This window comes from Nerophis lumbriciformis, linkage group LG32 (assembly GCF_033978685.3).
Source record: "Nerophis lumbriciformis linkage group LG32, RoL_Nlum_v2.1, whole genome shotgun sequence".
NCBI lineage: Eukaryota > Metazoa > Chordata > Actinopteri > Syngnathiformes > Syngnathidae > Nerophis > Nerophis lumbriciformis.
Window position 1 is genome coordinate 11,201,491 of NC_084579.2, and position 15,129 is coordinate 11,216,619.

The window sequence follows — 15,129 nt, forward strand, 5'->3', positions numbered from 1 at the left end:
TTCATTTTGATATACTAGACGTACAATGACATGTACATTATCTTTAAAACCAGCCTGCACATACACAGAGCCCTGGGAACATTATTAAAGAGCGAATGCACGCCTGTGCTGCTGAAATCCAACACTCATAGAACTATAACATGTTCAGCACCATGGTGATGTATTACATGTGCAGACAAGTGTACATTATTTCTATAATCACCACGCACTAACGAGCCAAGGAAACCATCTTGCATGTTTAAGGGTATTATAAAGCATTTAATCATGGATATAGTGATACAGTACGTGTGTAATGAAGTGTATATTGTCTTTAACGTCAGTACACACTATAAGAAGGACGCTACTTGTTTTTTTTAGTTGCTTGGTCGCACCCGGCTCGATCTACAAAAATTAGGGATGCCCGATAATGGCTTTTTTGCCGATATCCGATATTCCGATATTGTCCAACTCTTAATTACCAATACCGATATCAACCGATACCGATATATACAGTCGTGGAATTAACACATTATTATGCCTAATTTGGACAACCGGGTATGGTGAAGATAAGGTCCTTTTTAAAACAAATTAATAAAATAAAATAAGATAAATTCATTAAAAACATTTTCTTGAATAAAAAATAAAGTAAAACAATATAAAAACAGTTACGGTACATAGAAACTAGTAATTAATGAGTAAAATAACTGTTAAAGGTTAGTACTATTAGTGGACCAGCAGCACGCACAATCATGTGTGCTTACGGACTGTATCCCTTGCAGACTGTATTGATATATATTGATATATAATGTAGGAACCACAATATTAATAACAGAAAGAAACAACCCTTTTGTGTGAATGAGTGTAAATGGGGGAGGGAGGTTTTTTGGGTTGGTGCACTAATTGTAAGTATCTTGTGTTTTTTATGTTCAGTTAAAAAAATAAAAATAATAATACCGATAATAAAAAAAAATGTAACCGATAATTTCCGATATTACATTTTAAAGCATTTAATCGGCCGATATTATCGGACATCTCTAACAAAAATGCAAGCAAGACACGTAAGTTAACTTAATGATTTATCGTTAAACAAGGACTAAAAACATAAGATAGTGTTGCACCTTTGTTATGACACAGAGCAAAAAGTCTTGCTTGTCAAAGTTGTCCCATCAAGTGGACGTTCGACAGCGATCATATCCAAAACAGCTGACTGTCATTAGTGTCGCAAAGCCCATTTTGATTTTTTTTTTTATTAATGTTGAGTGAAAACAGCAGTTACGTTCAGACACACAGTAAGTCATCTTATAGTGTGTTTAAAGGCAGCAAGGCAGTGTTGTTGAGCTGGGAAATGCCAGCGCACAACCGTGACGTCATCACAAGTCTCTGTTTGTGCCGTATACACGTATACGCTAAGCGGATAATTTTGGAACTCTACACTTTGGCCAGCGTTTGCAAAAGTCTGCATTTTTAAAGACAAAAGTATGCGTCTGCGTTTGGACAATAGGCCTAAACGCAGAGATAAGTATGCGTTTATTAAGTATCTGTGTTTGTGTGGACATGGCCTGAGTCTTAGCTTGGGTACTCGATTGATATAGACGAGTTTGTGACATGCAATGTTTGGTTGTATTATAATTATAATAATAATAATAATAATGGATTCGATTTTATATCGCGCTTTTCTATTATTAGATACTCAAAACGCTCACAGAGAATGATAACCTCTGCAACCTTTACTATCAAAAGAGACTTGTTGCTGCCTCTTTCACTAAAGAAAAATAGTATCGAGTAGCAAAACGTAACACAGTTTATAAACTTTTCATCTTTTTTTTATTTTACAGGCAAAGCAATCTGTCCATGTGAAATTAAACTATTTTACCTTTTTGGCAAGTATTCATGGTTAGGTTACCCAAGAAGCTGAACTGAACACACAGGCCTTCCTTGCGCCTCAGAACTTAGTCTATGTGCGTTCACGGCCTCACGGACAGCCGGGAATTATAGATTTCTTTGTAAAATGCAAACTTTTCTCACTACGGGGTTATAAAAAATCTAGGGGGGGGGGGGGCCACAACAATGGGGCAGAAGAGCCACAAATGCCGCGGGTTGCAGACCCCTCATCCTAGATCTTAGGTGTGGTTTGGCTCAAGGTCCGGAGGCTGAGAATGATGTGATAAAGCACCTTCTGGCTAAATTGGTTCTTTCAATTTTGGCAGAAAAAATGCACTGAATGTATATGTATGAATCTATAATAGTCTTATCCGATCATGCAACAAAATATTGTAAGTATTTATTTTTGGTTATCACAAATACATACTTAAACATCTGCTTGTCACCCTGACTTACGATTTTAAAGCAAGTTCTCCAACAATATGTTGGTAAAAAATGCAATAATCAAACAATCAGTCTACCCCAAGGCAGCTGTGGCTACAAATGTAGCTTACCACCACCAGGTGTGAATGAATGATGGGTTCCCACATCTCTGTGAGCGCTTTGAGTATCTAACAATAGAAAAGCGCGATATAAAATCTAATCCATTATTATTATTGCCTGTGCCAACTGTGTACTATTTATATGTATTCACGGTCACAAGCAGCCATAATTGTGATGTGGCCCTCAAAAAATACAAGTTTGACACACCTGACCTGGAAGGTAAACATAAACAAGGAACATTTTTGCAAAAAAGTCTGATTGAAACCCGTATCACTTGAAAAATGTGGCGTACAAAACCCGAAGTACCACTGTAGTTTATTAATAAGAGAGGTAATGGGGTCATGTTCCTGTTCACAGTTCCAATCATGTCTGAGACTCCACCGCTCCTCATTCATCTTCTGTAATTGCACTTCCTTTTAAAGACCATCATCTGGTTTTCCCTTACACATACATATGTATTAATCTTTGAGTATGGGTTTAGGTGAGAAAAGGTTGGAAAATAATGAACAACAATTTGACAAATTAAAGACGATATAACACCTAATCAAACTTCATCTGGATCCACACTTCAGAAAGGTCATGTGTGTTTACAGTGAGATATTTTTTTTTTTGAAATGCCAAGCGCTGGCATTTTGATTTCTCAACATTATAAAGTTTGAAAAAAAATTATCTAAAGTTTACATCTTCCCCGCTCGTGTCCTCAAATACCCGACTGAAAAGCCAACCTACAGTAAATGCTAAAACATCACTCACTGTTTGTGTCTCTCCACTTGTCTCAGGCCATCCTGGACGTGGTGGTCAACCTCCAGTTTAGTCTCATCGAGAAGCTCTGGCAAACATTCTGGCGTTACACTCCGCCCGACTCTGTAGAGGGCACCACTGTAACAGAAAACAGGTACCGACAAGTGGGAATGTAATGCTGGCTTTGTAGGCGTGGTGATTGCTACATGAATAAATGCGAAACCTACATTTGAACTCGTTGTGCAGCAGCATAAGCGAGATCGAAGCCCGACTCCCACAGTCGCAGCTGCTGGCGCTGTGCCGGAACGAGGTGGTGCTCAAGTGGATGAGCACCTGCGACCATCTTATGTACCAGGCCCTTGTGGAGATCCTCATCCCGGATGTCCTGAGACCCATTCCCAGTGAGTCACTGATCCCCGACACGACTTACCTCGTCCTTGCCAAAGTCATCATTCATTATCGTCTTTCACTTCCCAGGTGCCTTGACTCAAGCCATTCGCAATTTTGCCAAAAGCCTGGAAAGTTGGCTCAATAATGCCATGAACGCAATCCCGCAAAGGATGATCCAGTCCAAGGTGCAAAAGGAGAACTTTTTGTAACATGAAATAGTAACGTAATCAGTAAGGGGACAGCACGTGCGTCACCTATTTAGTGAGAAATGAACCAGGAAAAAGGTTGAAAGTAAGGTTAAAAAAAAAAAACAATAGATGAACAGAGCTATTCTAAGCTGCAGCTGGTGTAGGTGTCCATAATGTTTATTATTTCTTCGGTCAATGGTCAACAAAATAAACAAACAGATGTACATTCATAAACAAACAGTTGTACATTCATAAATTGAAAATGTTGCAGACCGAAAGGGTTTAGGCTGAAGTTGAACACTTATTGCGCCTAACCCTATAAACAAAGTCAAGTACGAGATGAGCTTCCAAAAAATATGAAATTTCCTTTTCACAACATATTATAAATACACATTATACACAACATAAATACTGTTCAATTACAGTATTTTTCGGACTATAAGTCGCAGTTTTTTTCATAGTTTGGCCGGGCTCCAGTGCGACTTATATGTTTTTTTCCTTTTTTATTATGCATTTTCGGCAGGTGCGACTTATACTCCGGTGCGACTTATACTCCGAAAAATACGGTATATACACAGTAAAGGCATGTGAAATATCCTTGTACACATGTTAAACCTTTGCACCAATTATATACTATATACAAACAATTATACTTCCATTATATTTATATCCCACATGTAGTTTTTAATTAACATTGATCATAGACTCTCACAATATTATGTCAGACCCACTCGACATTCATTGCATTCGGTCTCCCCTAGAGGGGGTTGGGTTACCCACATATGCGGTCCTCTCCAAGGTTTCTCATAGTCATTCATATCGACGTCCCACTGGGGTGAGTTTTTCCTTGCCCTTATGTGGGCTTTGTACCGAGGATGTCGTTGTGGCTTGTGCAGCCCTTTGAGACACTTGTGATTTAGGGCTATATAAATAAACATTGATTGATTGATTGATTGATTGATAGTACAACTGTTTGTTTATGAATGTACATCTGTTTGTTTATGTAAAACTGTTTGTTTATTTTGTTGACCATTGACCGAAGAAATAATACAATAAAAAATAAACTAGGTGTCCATAATGCATTTAATGAAAGGTTTAAAAACAGTGTCTTCACGGTAGGGCTGCACAATTTTGAGAAAAAAAAAATTGTGTTTAATCTCTCCAAAATTGCAATTGGATTTGCGATTTTTAAATTCCTTACATTAAAATGGGAAAATAGCAAGTGAAAGAAGACATGTTACTTTTAGACTGTCAATCAACACATACTTGTCTCAAGGTGCCACACATTAGAACAATGTGCAATAATTGACCTAAAAACATATTTGCTTCATCGAGACAGACTCGGAGCTTTTGTCTACATCATGCTCCTTAACTGAAGAAATAACTGATTAAAAAAAATAGTGTTTATAATGTAATGTCATCATAATATAATAATGTACGTAACCATTTAAAAATATATAAACTTTCATTTCTCATTACTGTGGAATTGTTTACAATTGGAAGGTAAATAACTTTGTTATATTTAATAAATAAACAAAATAAAATGGACCAACTTCATGTGATCACGGCATTCTCGCTTGATCAATCAATTTACTTATATAGCCCTAAATCACGAGTGTCTCAAAGGGCTGCACAAGCCACAATGACATCCTTGGCTCAGATCCCACATCAGGGCAAGGAAAAACTCAACCCAATGGAACAATGAGAAACCTTGGAGGGGACCGCAGATGTGGGGACCCCCCCACTGGGCGACCAGTGCAATGGACGTCGAGTGGATCTATCATAATATTGTGAGAGTCCAGTCCATAGTGGATCTAACATAATAGTGAGAGTCCAGTCCATAGTGGATCTAACATAATAGTGAGAGTCCAGTCCATAGTGGGGCCAGCAGGAGACCAGCTTATTGCCCATCCAATTTGAAACTGAAATATTTCCTTAACGGGAAATTTGGCTTTGTAATCATATTTTGCTCCTCTTCATTTTTGTTACTTTGTGGAGCTGCTTACTGGCAAGTCACGAGTCTCTGCACCCTGCTCTCCATCCACCAAAACAACGATTGTTAATGACTGAAAAGCGGGCTCACTGCGTTCAGTTAATTCTACTGTTAAATAAACATTGCTGAGGACGCTGCACAAAGTGAGACCTCTTTCTCCCTGTTTGTAGCGGGAGACAAAAAAATGTGAGGCTTAACAATTGTGATTGGTGAGCATGGCTCTCACTCAAGTGACGGTGGAGGAAAACAAACCTCAGCCTTTTTTTAATCGCACTAATAAAACCTCAATGTCAATGAATCGTGCAGCCCTACTTCACAAGGGACCACCATGAACACAAAATGCTGCCTTTCAAAGAGCTATCCCAAATAAATGTAAATACCAAGCATGTCTATTCACGGTCCTGATCGATTTTCACCTTTTGTAATGCATAAGAAACAATTCAGTATAAGTAAGTCACATGACTAGGGTCTCCTTTTCATAGGTTGCTGCTGTTAGTGCCTTTGCGCAAACACTCCGCAGATACACGTCTCTGAACCACCTGGCTCAGGCGGCCCGTGCAGTTTTGCAGAACACGTCGCAGATCAACCAGATGCTGAGCGACCTCAACCGCGTCGACTTCGCCAACGTGCAGGTTTGTGTCACGGCCACGCAAAATTGGTGTCTCCGCCCAGAGCCGCGGGGACTTTTAACGCCGCTTCTTTCTGCGCTGAACAGGAGCAGGCGTCGTGGGTGTGCCAGTGCGAGGAAGGCATGGTTCAGCACTTGGAGCAGGACTTCAAGGCAACGCTACAGCAGCAAAGCTCTCTGGAGCAGTGGGCAGCCTGGCTGGATAACGTGGTCACTCAGGTGCTGAAGCCTTATGAGCAGCGGCCCAGCTTCCCAAAGGCGGCACGGCAGTTCCTACTCAAGTGGTCCTTTTACAGGTGGGTACCACTAAAACCACATCAATGTGTTGCAGGCCTTAAAGGGGAACTGCACGTTTTTGGAATGTTGCCTATGATTCACAATCTTGACGTAAGACGAGAACATATGTGCTTTTATGCATTCCAACTAGTAAATAAATGTCATCAAAAGTCCGCTTACAATGAGTCACTCTATTCTGCCTAGAAAGCGCTTTAAAAAACCATCCTAACATCTTTATATGCAAGCTGTAAGTATACATACCTGCCAACTTTTGAAATCAGAAAAACCTAGTAGCCAGGGTCCAGGGGCCGCAGGCCCCGGTAGGTCCAGGACAAAGTCCTGGTGGGGGGTTCAGGGGGGCCCGACGCAAAATGATTATTAGCATTCAGACAGGTTAAAATGTTGCTAAAACCATCACTGTTCTATCAGTCACAGTGACTTTTCAAAACAAAAATATTACAGCAAAAATCATATGGGTTGATTGACATGTTTATTCTGTAAGCTAACTTCAATAGTTTGAAATTATTTTGACAGTTAATGCCAGTTATCCTGTCAACCTTTCACAAGACTTCAATTTGTTAATTGAAAGTATAAACAGTATAAACACTTTTTACAGTAAACAAATGGTAAAACAGTACTAAACAATTCCATTAAAAAAAAATTGGTGTCATTATTAACTTTCTGTCCAAGCTTGTATAATCTACTGCCTTGTTCAATTGTAAAAAATATTCTGTGCCTAAAATTCACATTTCTATCACAATTATCATACTGTAAACATGGTAAGCTAACTTCATTAAAATTAATAGTCCTGTCAATAGCATGGAATTACAATTCAAATGTAGTTTTTTTGTAAGCCTTTCAAAAGAATTCAAAATATGAAAAATTAATGAAAATTAATTTAAGCCATCAGACACTTGAAAAGTGGCACATCACATCTCTAATGTAATAATTTTAACTTTTCAACAGAAATAGCACTGCAAAAATATTAAGGACATACTTCTGTATTTTGGTAGTTATGCTGTCAACATTTAACAAGATTTCTTCAACTTGAACTTGAAAGCATAAACAGTATAAACACTTTTAACAGTATAACAGTACTAAACAATTCCAATAGATAACATTGGTGTCATTACCTTTTTGTGGCTAAAATCTGAAAAACGTTGAAAGTTTTCCACTTGTATCGCTAGCAACGGCATTAGACTTGTGTTTTTTTGTCCCAACGTGGTCTTTTACATCGCTAATTCCTCCGTGTCCGATCGAAAAATCTTGTCTGCACAAGGTGCAATTCGCGTAGTTTTCACCCTTTTTGGAACGGATAATTATTCCCGGATAGGCTTTTGAATATTCTTCACGGAATGACTGCAGTTTTCTTTTCGGTTTAAGACTTGTTTGCGATTTTTCTCCGGCTGATTCCATGATCGTTCGCTTGTTTGGAAACAATGGCAACTGGTGCCTCGTGTTTGGCAGCGGTGCTATAAATAGCCTCGCGCATGGCATTCGGAATGGCTCGATAGGAAGTTACGGGAAGCAGTGTCGATTATCATTGTTGTTACGCGATTTCGTGATATAACTTTAAAAAAAAATTTTTTTTTAATTAATGAAAAAACGTATTTTTTATCACTGCAACCGTAACCCGGAATAGGTTGATGAAAACCGTACTAATTACGGGAAAACCGGAGCAGTTGGCAGGTATGAGTATATATGAAATGTAGTAACAAGTACATTTATAATAAAATGTAACATTTACATATTTTGCTCATTTTAAGCATACGGCGGCACATTCATTTAAAAAAAGCATTACAACATTCGCTTTTTCCTTCAACAACATCACGGATTACTACTAACTGCAGACTTCATGAGAAACAACAAACATAATAAAACATCACTTACTGTACAAAGTCTGCTCTCACTGATAGGAAGTTCATATATTCCTGTTAAGATGAACGACTCAATCCTCACAAAGAAAAAATGGGGTGGAACCAAGCGTCTATTTGGGTTTCTCACCATTTCTGGGTCTAACTTGGATGCCAAAGTTGACCAACATGTCGGATTACATCCTCATCCTTCTACTATCAAGGTGAGAGGCATTATGATCTAGAATAAACTTTCACCAGCTCCAAGGCGAGAAAGCAGCTCACCAGCCAATGATGTCAATATAGCAGCAACAAGCTAGTTAGCTCTCTGTGACAATGCGCCACTAAAAAATGTATATAAACAATATCACTTACTTGGGTGATATTCAGGTCACAAAATGTAAATTGAGTATTGTTGGCACTTTTATTTAGAGGGCTTTATGGGCGGAATAGAGGACCTCCCATGAACTCCATTGTAAGCAGACTTTTATTGAAGAGTTAGATTGCATTCAAAAAGACATTTGTCTTCTTGTCTCTCTCAATGATTGTGACCAATAAGCAAAAATCCAAAAAAAGTGCAGTTCCCCTTTAAGAATGAGCTTACTGTGAATTGTCTTTAGCTCTATGGTGATCCGGGACCTGACCCTGCGCAGCGCTGCCAGCTTCGGTTCTTTTCACCTGATCCGCCTGCTCTACGACGAGTACATGTTCTACCTGGTGGAGCACCGCGTGGCCCAGGCGACCGGAGAGACGCCCATTGGTGTCATGGGCGAGGTATTGTTACTACATACCTATTTTTCAGATCTAGGTTCATTTCATTGATGAACTCTGAAAACAATTTTGCTTTGCATTTCCAGTTCGACAGCCTCAACAACCTGACGCTGTCCAACATGGATAAAGGTAGGTGCATCCTGCTTCTTTAAGTGACAAGTTTGGTAGTGGGGACAAGAGAAGGAATATGAAAAAAGGGAAGCAGGAGTGAGAGGGGAGATTCAAAACAGTAGAAGCAGGAGTGTGGGCTGAAGGGAAGAAAAGAGCAAGTGTGTAATGAGGAACAGAAGAGAAGAAGGATTTGGATAGGAAAAATGAATTGTTTTAACCTCACAGGGAATTGGCATACTGGATGTGAGCTGGATGTGAACACGTAAATCCAAGAGCTAATGAGTAGAACAAAGGTTAAAGGCCTACTGAAACCCACTACTACCGACCACGCAGTCGGATAGTTTATATATCAATGATGAAATCTTAACATTGCAACACATGCCAATACGGCATCAGCTTACTAAAGTGCAATTTTAAATTTTGCGCCGAAAGATCCTGCTGAAAACGTTTCGGTATGATGACGCCTGCGCGTGACGTCACGGATTGTAGAGGACATTTTGGGACAGCATGGTGGCCAGCTATTAAGTCGTCTGTTTTCATCGCAAAATTCCACAGTATTCTGGACATCTGTGTTGGTGAATCTTTTGCAATTTGTTCAATGAACAAAGCTGTAGGTGGGAAGCGGTGTATTGCGGCCGGCTGCAGCAACACAAACACAGCCGGTGTTTCATTGTTTACATTCCCGAAAAATGATAGTCAAGCTTTACTATGGAACAGAGGTCAAGCGAACACGGTTGGATTGGACCACATAGATACTTAGTCTATAGATAGGCCTGGGCCTGGGGTGTAAGTTGTAACACTTACAGTGCAAGACTAGGCCACAAGCTGAAACTAGTCTATAAATAAATACAATTTTACCATTCTGTATTCTGAAGGCGATCTATGTCGTGTGCTACTCCAGCATCAATATCAGCAGCGTCCTCCTGACCGTCACCGTTGGGTTCAAAGCGGTATGGCTCTATCCCTTGTTGCGGTTGGGCCTGGCCGAGTGGTCCTGCCATGCCCACGGCTGCCACGGCGCCTCTCACAGCATCTTCCCTATCTGAATCGCTCCCACTGCCCTCTAGTCCTTCACTCTCACTTTCCTCATCCACGAATCTTTCATCCTCGCTCAAATTAATGGGGAAATCGTCGCTTTCTCGGTCCGAATCGCTCTCGCGCTGCTGGTGGCCATGATTGTAAACAATGTGCAGATGTGAGGAGCTCCACAACCTGTGACGTCTGCTACTTCCGGTACAGGCAAGGCTTTTTTATCAGCGACCAAAAGTTGCAAACTTTATCGTCGATGTTCTCTACTAAATCCTTTCAGCAAAAATATGGCAATATCGCGAAAATGATCAAGTATGACATAGAATGGACCTGCTATCCCCATTTAAATAAGAAAATCGCATTTCAGTAGGCCTTTAAAGGGTACAACAGAGCAGTGGGGACACAAGTAGAACGAGGGATAAAGGGAGAAAAGACAACAAGATAAACATGTTGGATTCCAAAAAATTGAATATAGTGCAAAGGTTAGTTTATAGCAGCAATTAGATTTACAAGGTGAAAGTAATATGACAGGCTCATAACATCCAACTCAAGATATTTCAAGCCTTATTTTGATGATTATGGCGTGTGACAATCATTGGTACTTTAACTTTAACTTTACAGCTTTTGAAAACCTCGAATTGAAAATGTCAGATTTTCAAAAACTGTAAACCACGAACATCGAAATAACAAATACAATCATGACATATTTCACTTGATATGTAATGAGTTTATACGACATTAGTTTCATATTTGAAGTTGAAATGCAGAAATGAATGGACTTTTACACAAATTTCTATTTTTTTGTTTGTTCCATCTGTAAAAAAGTGGTTTTGTTTTTCTTAAAAAAAAAACATTTGTTTTTTATTAGGGGTGTATAATAACTTCTTTATTAGAGTGCTATGTTTTGATGCGGATCATTCTATTCCGCCCCACAAGTCAAATGGTACCGTTCAGTCAAGAAGTAGGATGTCTGCACCGTATGATCACAAGTCTATTTTATCAACTGTTTTTTTCCCCTCCACCCGCAGATGAAACAAGCGGACTGGATAGCGATTTGGACGACGAGTCGGAAGAGTCCGGGGAGCCTCTTGCCAAACGCGAGAAGTCTGAACACGAGGTGATCCAAGTCATTCAGGTCGGCGCCCTCGACGACGGATCGCACCCTGTGGTGGGCGTGGTCCAGCCGGGCGTCCTCCACTCGCTGCCACTGCCCCCCCAAGACCACAGCGAGCACATCCTAACCCCCTCGGCCGGTACCCCGACCATACGCCACTGCAGCGCCACGGGCAACACCTACGCCTCGGTTTGATGGTGCGAGAGGGCGTGTCTGACCTTGTCTGGCTCCGCCACTTCTCTGTCAGCCTCCATGTTTACATCTCTTTTGTCTCTGTCTGCACTCTGGTCCACACGGTCCAGCCCGGGATATGGATACTGCGGCCAGGACGTGGTCTCCTGTTGTAAGTCTTTGCTTTTAGCAGCGTCTGCTGGAGGAGGACAGTATGAAAGGCCTCTGCTGGTCTAGAATAACAGGGTTTAACAAATCCTCCAAACTACTGATGTCTCTGAGCTCAAATGGCCCACTGTACATACGTATTTACTGTACTTCTTAAATAGTGTAACCCAAAAACTCATGGTGCTATCATTGTGTTGAATTAGATGCTGAACAAGAACTATTCTGGACGATTGTATGTAGCGGTTACGTACGCCATTCGACCAACCAGGATGGGGTGGTAGCCTTCGTATGGTAAATACGTCAAGCTTTTAGCCCCCAGTCAAACGGACCCCTTAAAGAATATGTGCGCTGCTACTCTTGTAAATAGGAGGAGGACCCCGGCTGTACAAACCCACACCTTGGCCACTAGACTATTATGCACTCGGTACATAACGTTTGCCTTTGTCCACGTAATCGTGAAGAAATCAGCCTACTGGACATGTTCCCCTGTTTTTTGCAGTTTTCTGTCTCAATCAAATTTATTACATTTGCAAAGGACCAAAAAAAACAAAAAAAAAACCTAACCCAACGAGAGGCGGCTGAGGGTGAGCCAATAGCTGTTGTGCCATGTTGCGGAGCAAAAGGAATGTCAGGGATTTCATGTACCTCGGCTTTATCACAGTGCCTTATCCTTAAATAGGGATGTTCTCAGTGTCCCCCCCGGCCCCCTTCTTTTCTCTCTGCTTACTTCATTTGGTTTTGGGGCGCCCCGATCACAGGATAGGCTTGGATTTGGGCTGGCTCATCGGTGTTTGGACCAAGGGATGCAGTCGCAGACACACTTGTTGCTTTTGTCGGGATCAGCACCGCTAAGCTTCTTACATCTCTCAATCTAGCAAGCACCTCCTTTCACTCCCGTGTCTCGTTCCTGCGACATGATCTGCTGCTCTGTGGCCTTTTCCTAACCATAGTCCTGCTTCTTTCTACTCTCAATACATTTTCTCCTGGTCTGTCTTTGCAGTACTATACCTCTTTTTACACTTTTACCCCTGTCCCTGCTGTCTCCAAATTTCGATCATACCTGTGGTTTAGTCCTCTGTCCTGCTCCTACTCCCACTCACTCCCCCAAGGCGCCATTACTGTGTCTCGCTGTACTGTATTTCACTTTTCCACCAAAATGTCCCTACCCTGACTCCTCTTGCAATACTGTACCTCCTGTTCCCCCTTTAGTCCCCCTGCACTCCCACACTCTATTCAAACACCCCCACTCTGCCGTGTTGAGGCCTTTTGTTGTGTACAAGCCTTTGTTTTGGGTGAAGTGTGTGTCGCTCTGCTCTATTTTTTTAAATGTGTGTGTGTTGTGCGAACACATCAGTCACCCTACCTCAAGCCAGTGGTGCCAGCCCCCTTTGACGTGTGCAGCACAGTCTGTCCAAACCCTATTGCACACACAAACTACACAACAAAAAACATTATTTTCTTCTCTCTTTTTTTTTTTGGTCGCCTCCCCATCCTTCCCCACTTTGGTCATCTTTGTACAGTGGACCCAAAGTAGATATTTTCTGATATTCAAAGAGATATATAAATCTAGATATATATGTATAGAATCTATATATATAATGCTTCTACACTACATCTATGTGTGGCTTTCAGTGGGTGTGATTGTTTCCAAGGTAGCTGATGTAAGTAGACTGAAAAAGGGTTTTTAAAAAAAAACAAAAAAAACTACTGTACCATCTACACTTGAACTGTCAAACCCTTCTTACGTTGTGGACACTACTGAGATTATTCCTCCTAAATAGGATTTTTTTTTTTTTTTTAAATGGTCTGCACCATTTCCCTTCATTTTATTTATTGATATTTATTGTGTTTGGCTCCACATGCCCACACCATACAGTCGGTGGTACTGTTTTAAGGAATGAAAAAGTGCAGCGCTACTGTACAGAAGGACCAGGTGTAACGCGTTTCTTTTTGTTTACATGCTCTACTGAGTTGGCCCCTTAAGGAGGTCAAGATATGTGTCAGAATGGACTGCACTGGATCTTTGCCTTATTCTTCAAAAAAAAAAAAAAAAAGAAATCTGTAGATGAATCTTCAGAAAAGCGACGTGGATCTGCGTTGTGGTTTGTAATGTAAATCTCACCTCTCTTCTGTTGTATAAATCCACACAACACATAGATGGTAAACTTGTTATTTGTGCCTAATTATGGGGAAAAAATGGCTTTGCTTTCTTCAAATCGTATGGATGTGCTTTGGGATCAAGTGCTTTCTGGTCTGTGCTGCTAGATTGTTTATTTTATTTACTTTGATACACTATAGTGCCAGACAGTGATTTTTATTTCTGCTTCTTAAAAGTCTCACACAGGAGTGATGATAATGCTGCCGACACAACATGTTTTTTTTTTCTTGTCAGAGCCGTCTGTGCTAAGAGAATCTCTGAGCATAAAAAAGTGCTTTCTGACAGCAGCTTCATTTGACCCATAGCAAGACTCCAGTGCCTTTTAACTCCCCCCCTCCCTCCAAAACCCAGCTGACTTTTGGGTTTATGGCGTACTTCAGACAGACACGCTCCATTAGTGGCATTTTGTTGTAAGGACGGCAGCATGAAATTGATCCTGACTGGATTATTATTTATTATATCATGTGACAGATTACCCCTAAGGCTTCTTTTTAATTGTATAGAACCATGAATGAGTCATTTTGTTTCCAGGTTTGTTTCCCTATTCCTAATAATGATGCTGATTTTTCTTTGTTTTTGTTTCTGAATGCTGTGATCCGTTTTATTTTCATGTTTTATGATTTCAAGTGCCATTGGACAGTCTTAGTGAGTTGTGGCCATCTGTAGCACGCTCAAATGCAAGCACAAGCATTTTGGCAGTGACTTTTAGAGGCTTATTTTTGTTCATTTGAGACACAAATGTAAATATCCTGAACTTAAGGTTTATTTATTTGTCCTGATCATTTGATTTGGTTATTACCCCCATCCCCTGTCTTCTTTTAATCCTGTATAATATCTGATATAATATATACACACAGATTTCATGTCTTTCTTTCCGTGTGCCGTTTTTTCTCATAAATATATACAGTAAATATATATCTTTTCAATATGGCGAGCGTGTAGGGTGATTTGTATCGTTGCATTTTGTATAAAAACAAGGACTTTTATATTTATAAAAGATGTTCCCATTTATTTAGTGTGTCGTATTGCTGACTATAGAAACTTTAAACAAAAAAATAGACACATGTAGTTCGTTTTTTCTGAATATTTCAGATCTCAGCTCAGGCTAGCTTCTTTTTAGTGGTTTTTTTTGTTT

At 40.3% G+C, this 15,129-nt stretch overlaps 1 protein-coding gene across 3 annotated transcripts in view; it reads left to right on the forward strand.

Moving 5' to 3' along the window:
• rfx3 (regulatory factor X, 3 (influences HLA class II expression)) overlaps positions 1–15,070 on the forward strand; it is a 49,215-nt gene extending 34,145 nt beyond the window's left edge. For all 3 annotated transcript variants that reach the window (XM_061926928.1, XM_061926927.1, XM_061926929.1), the window contains 8 exons: positions 3,183–3,298; positions 3,391–3,545; positions 3,622–3,719; positions 6,198–6,347; positions 6,431–6,639; positions 9,093–9,246; positions 9,330–9,372; positions 11,412–15,070. In XM_061926928.1, coding sequence (XP_061782912.1) covers positions 3,183–3,298; positions 3,391–3,545; positions 3,622–3,719; positions 6,198–6,347; positions 6,431–6,639; positions 9,093–9,246; positions 9,330–9,372; positions 11,412–11,692 — 1,206 coding nt within the window. In that variant the 3' untranslated portion in view covers positions 11,693–15,070. The remainder of the gene's footprint in view (positions 1–3,182; positions 3,299–3,390; positions 3,546–3,621; positions 3,720–6,197; positions 6,348–6,430; positions 6,640–9,092; positions 9,247–9,329; positions 9,373–11,411) is intronic.
• Positions 15,071–15,129: the final 59 nt, after the last annotated feature.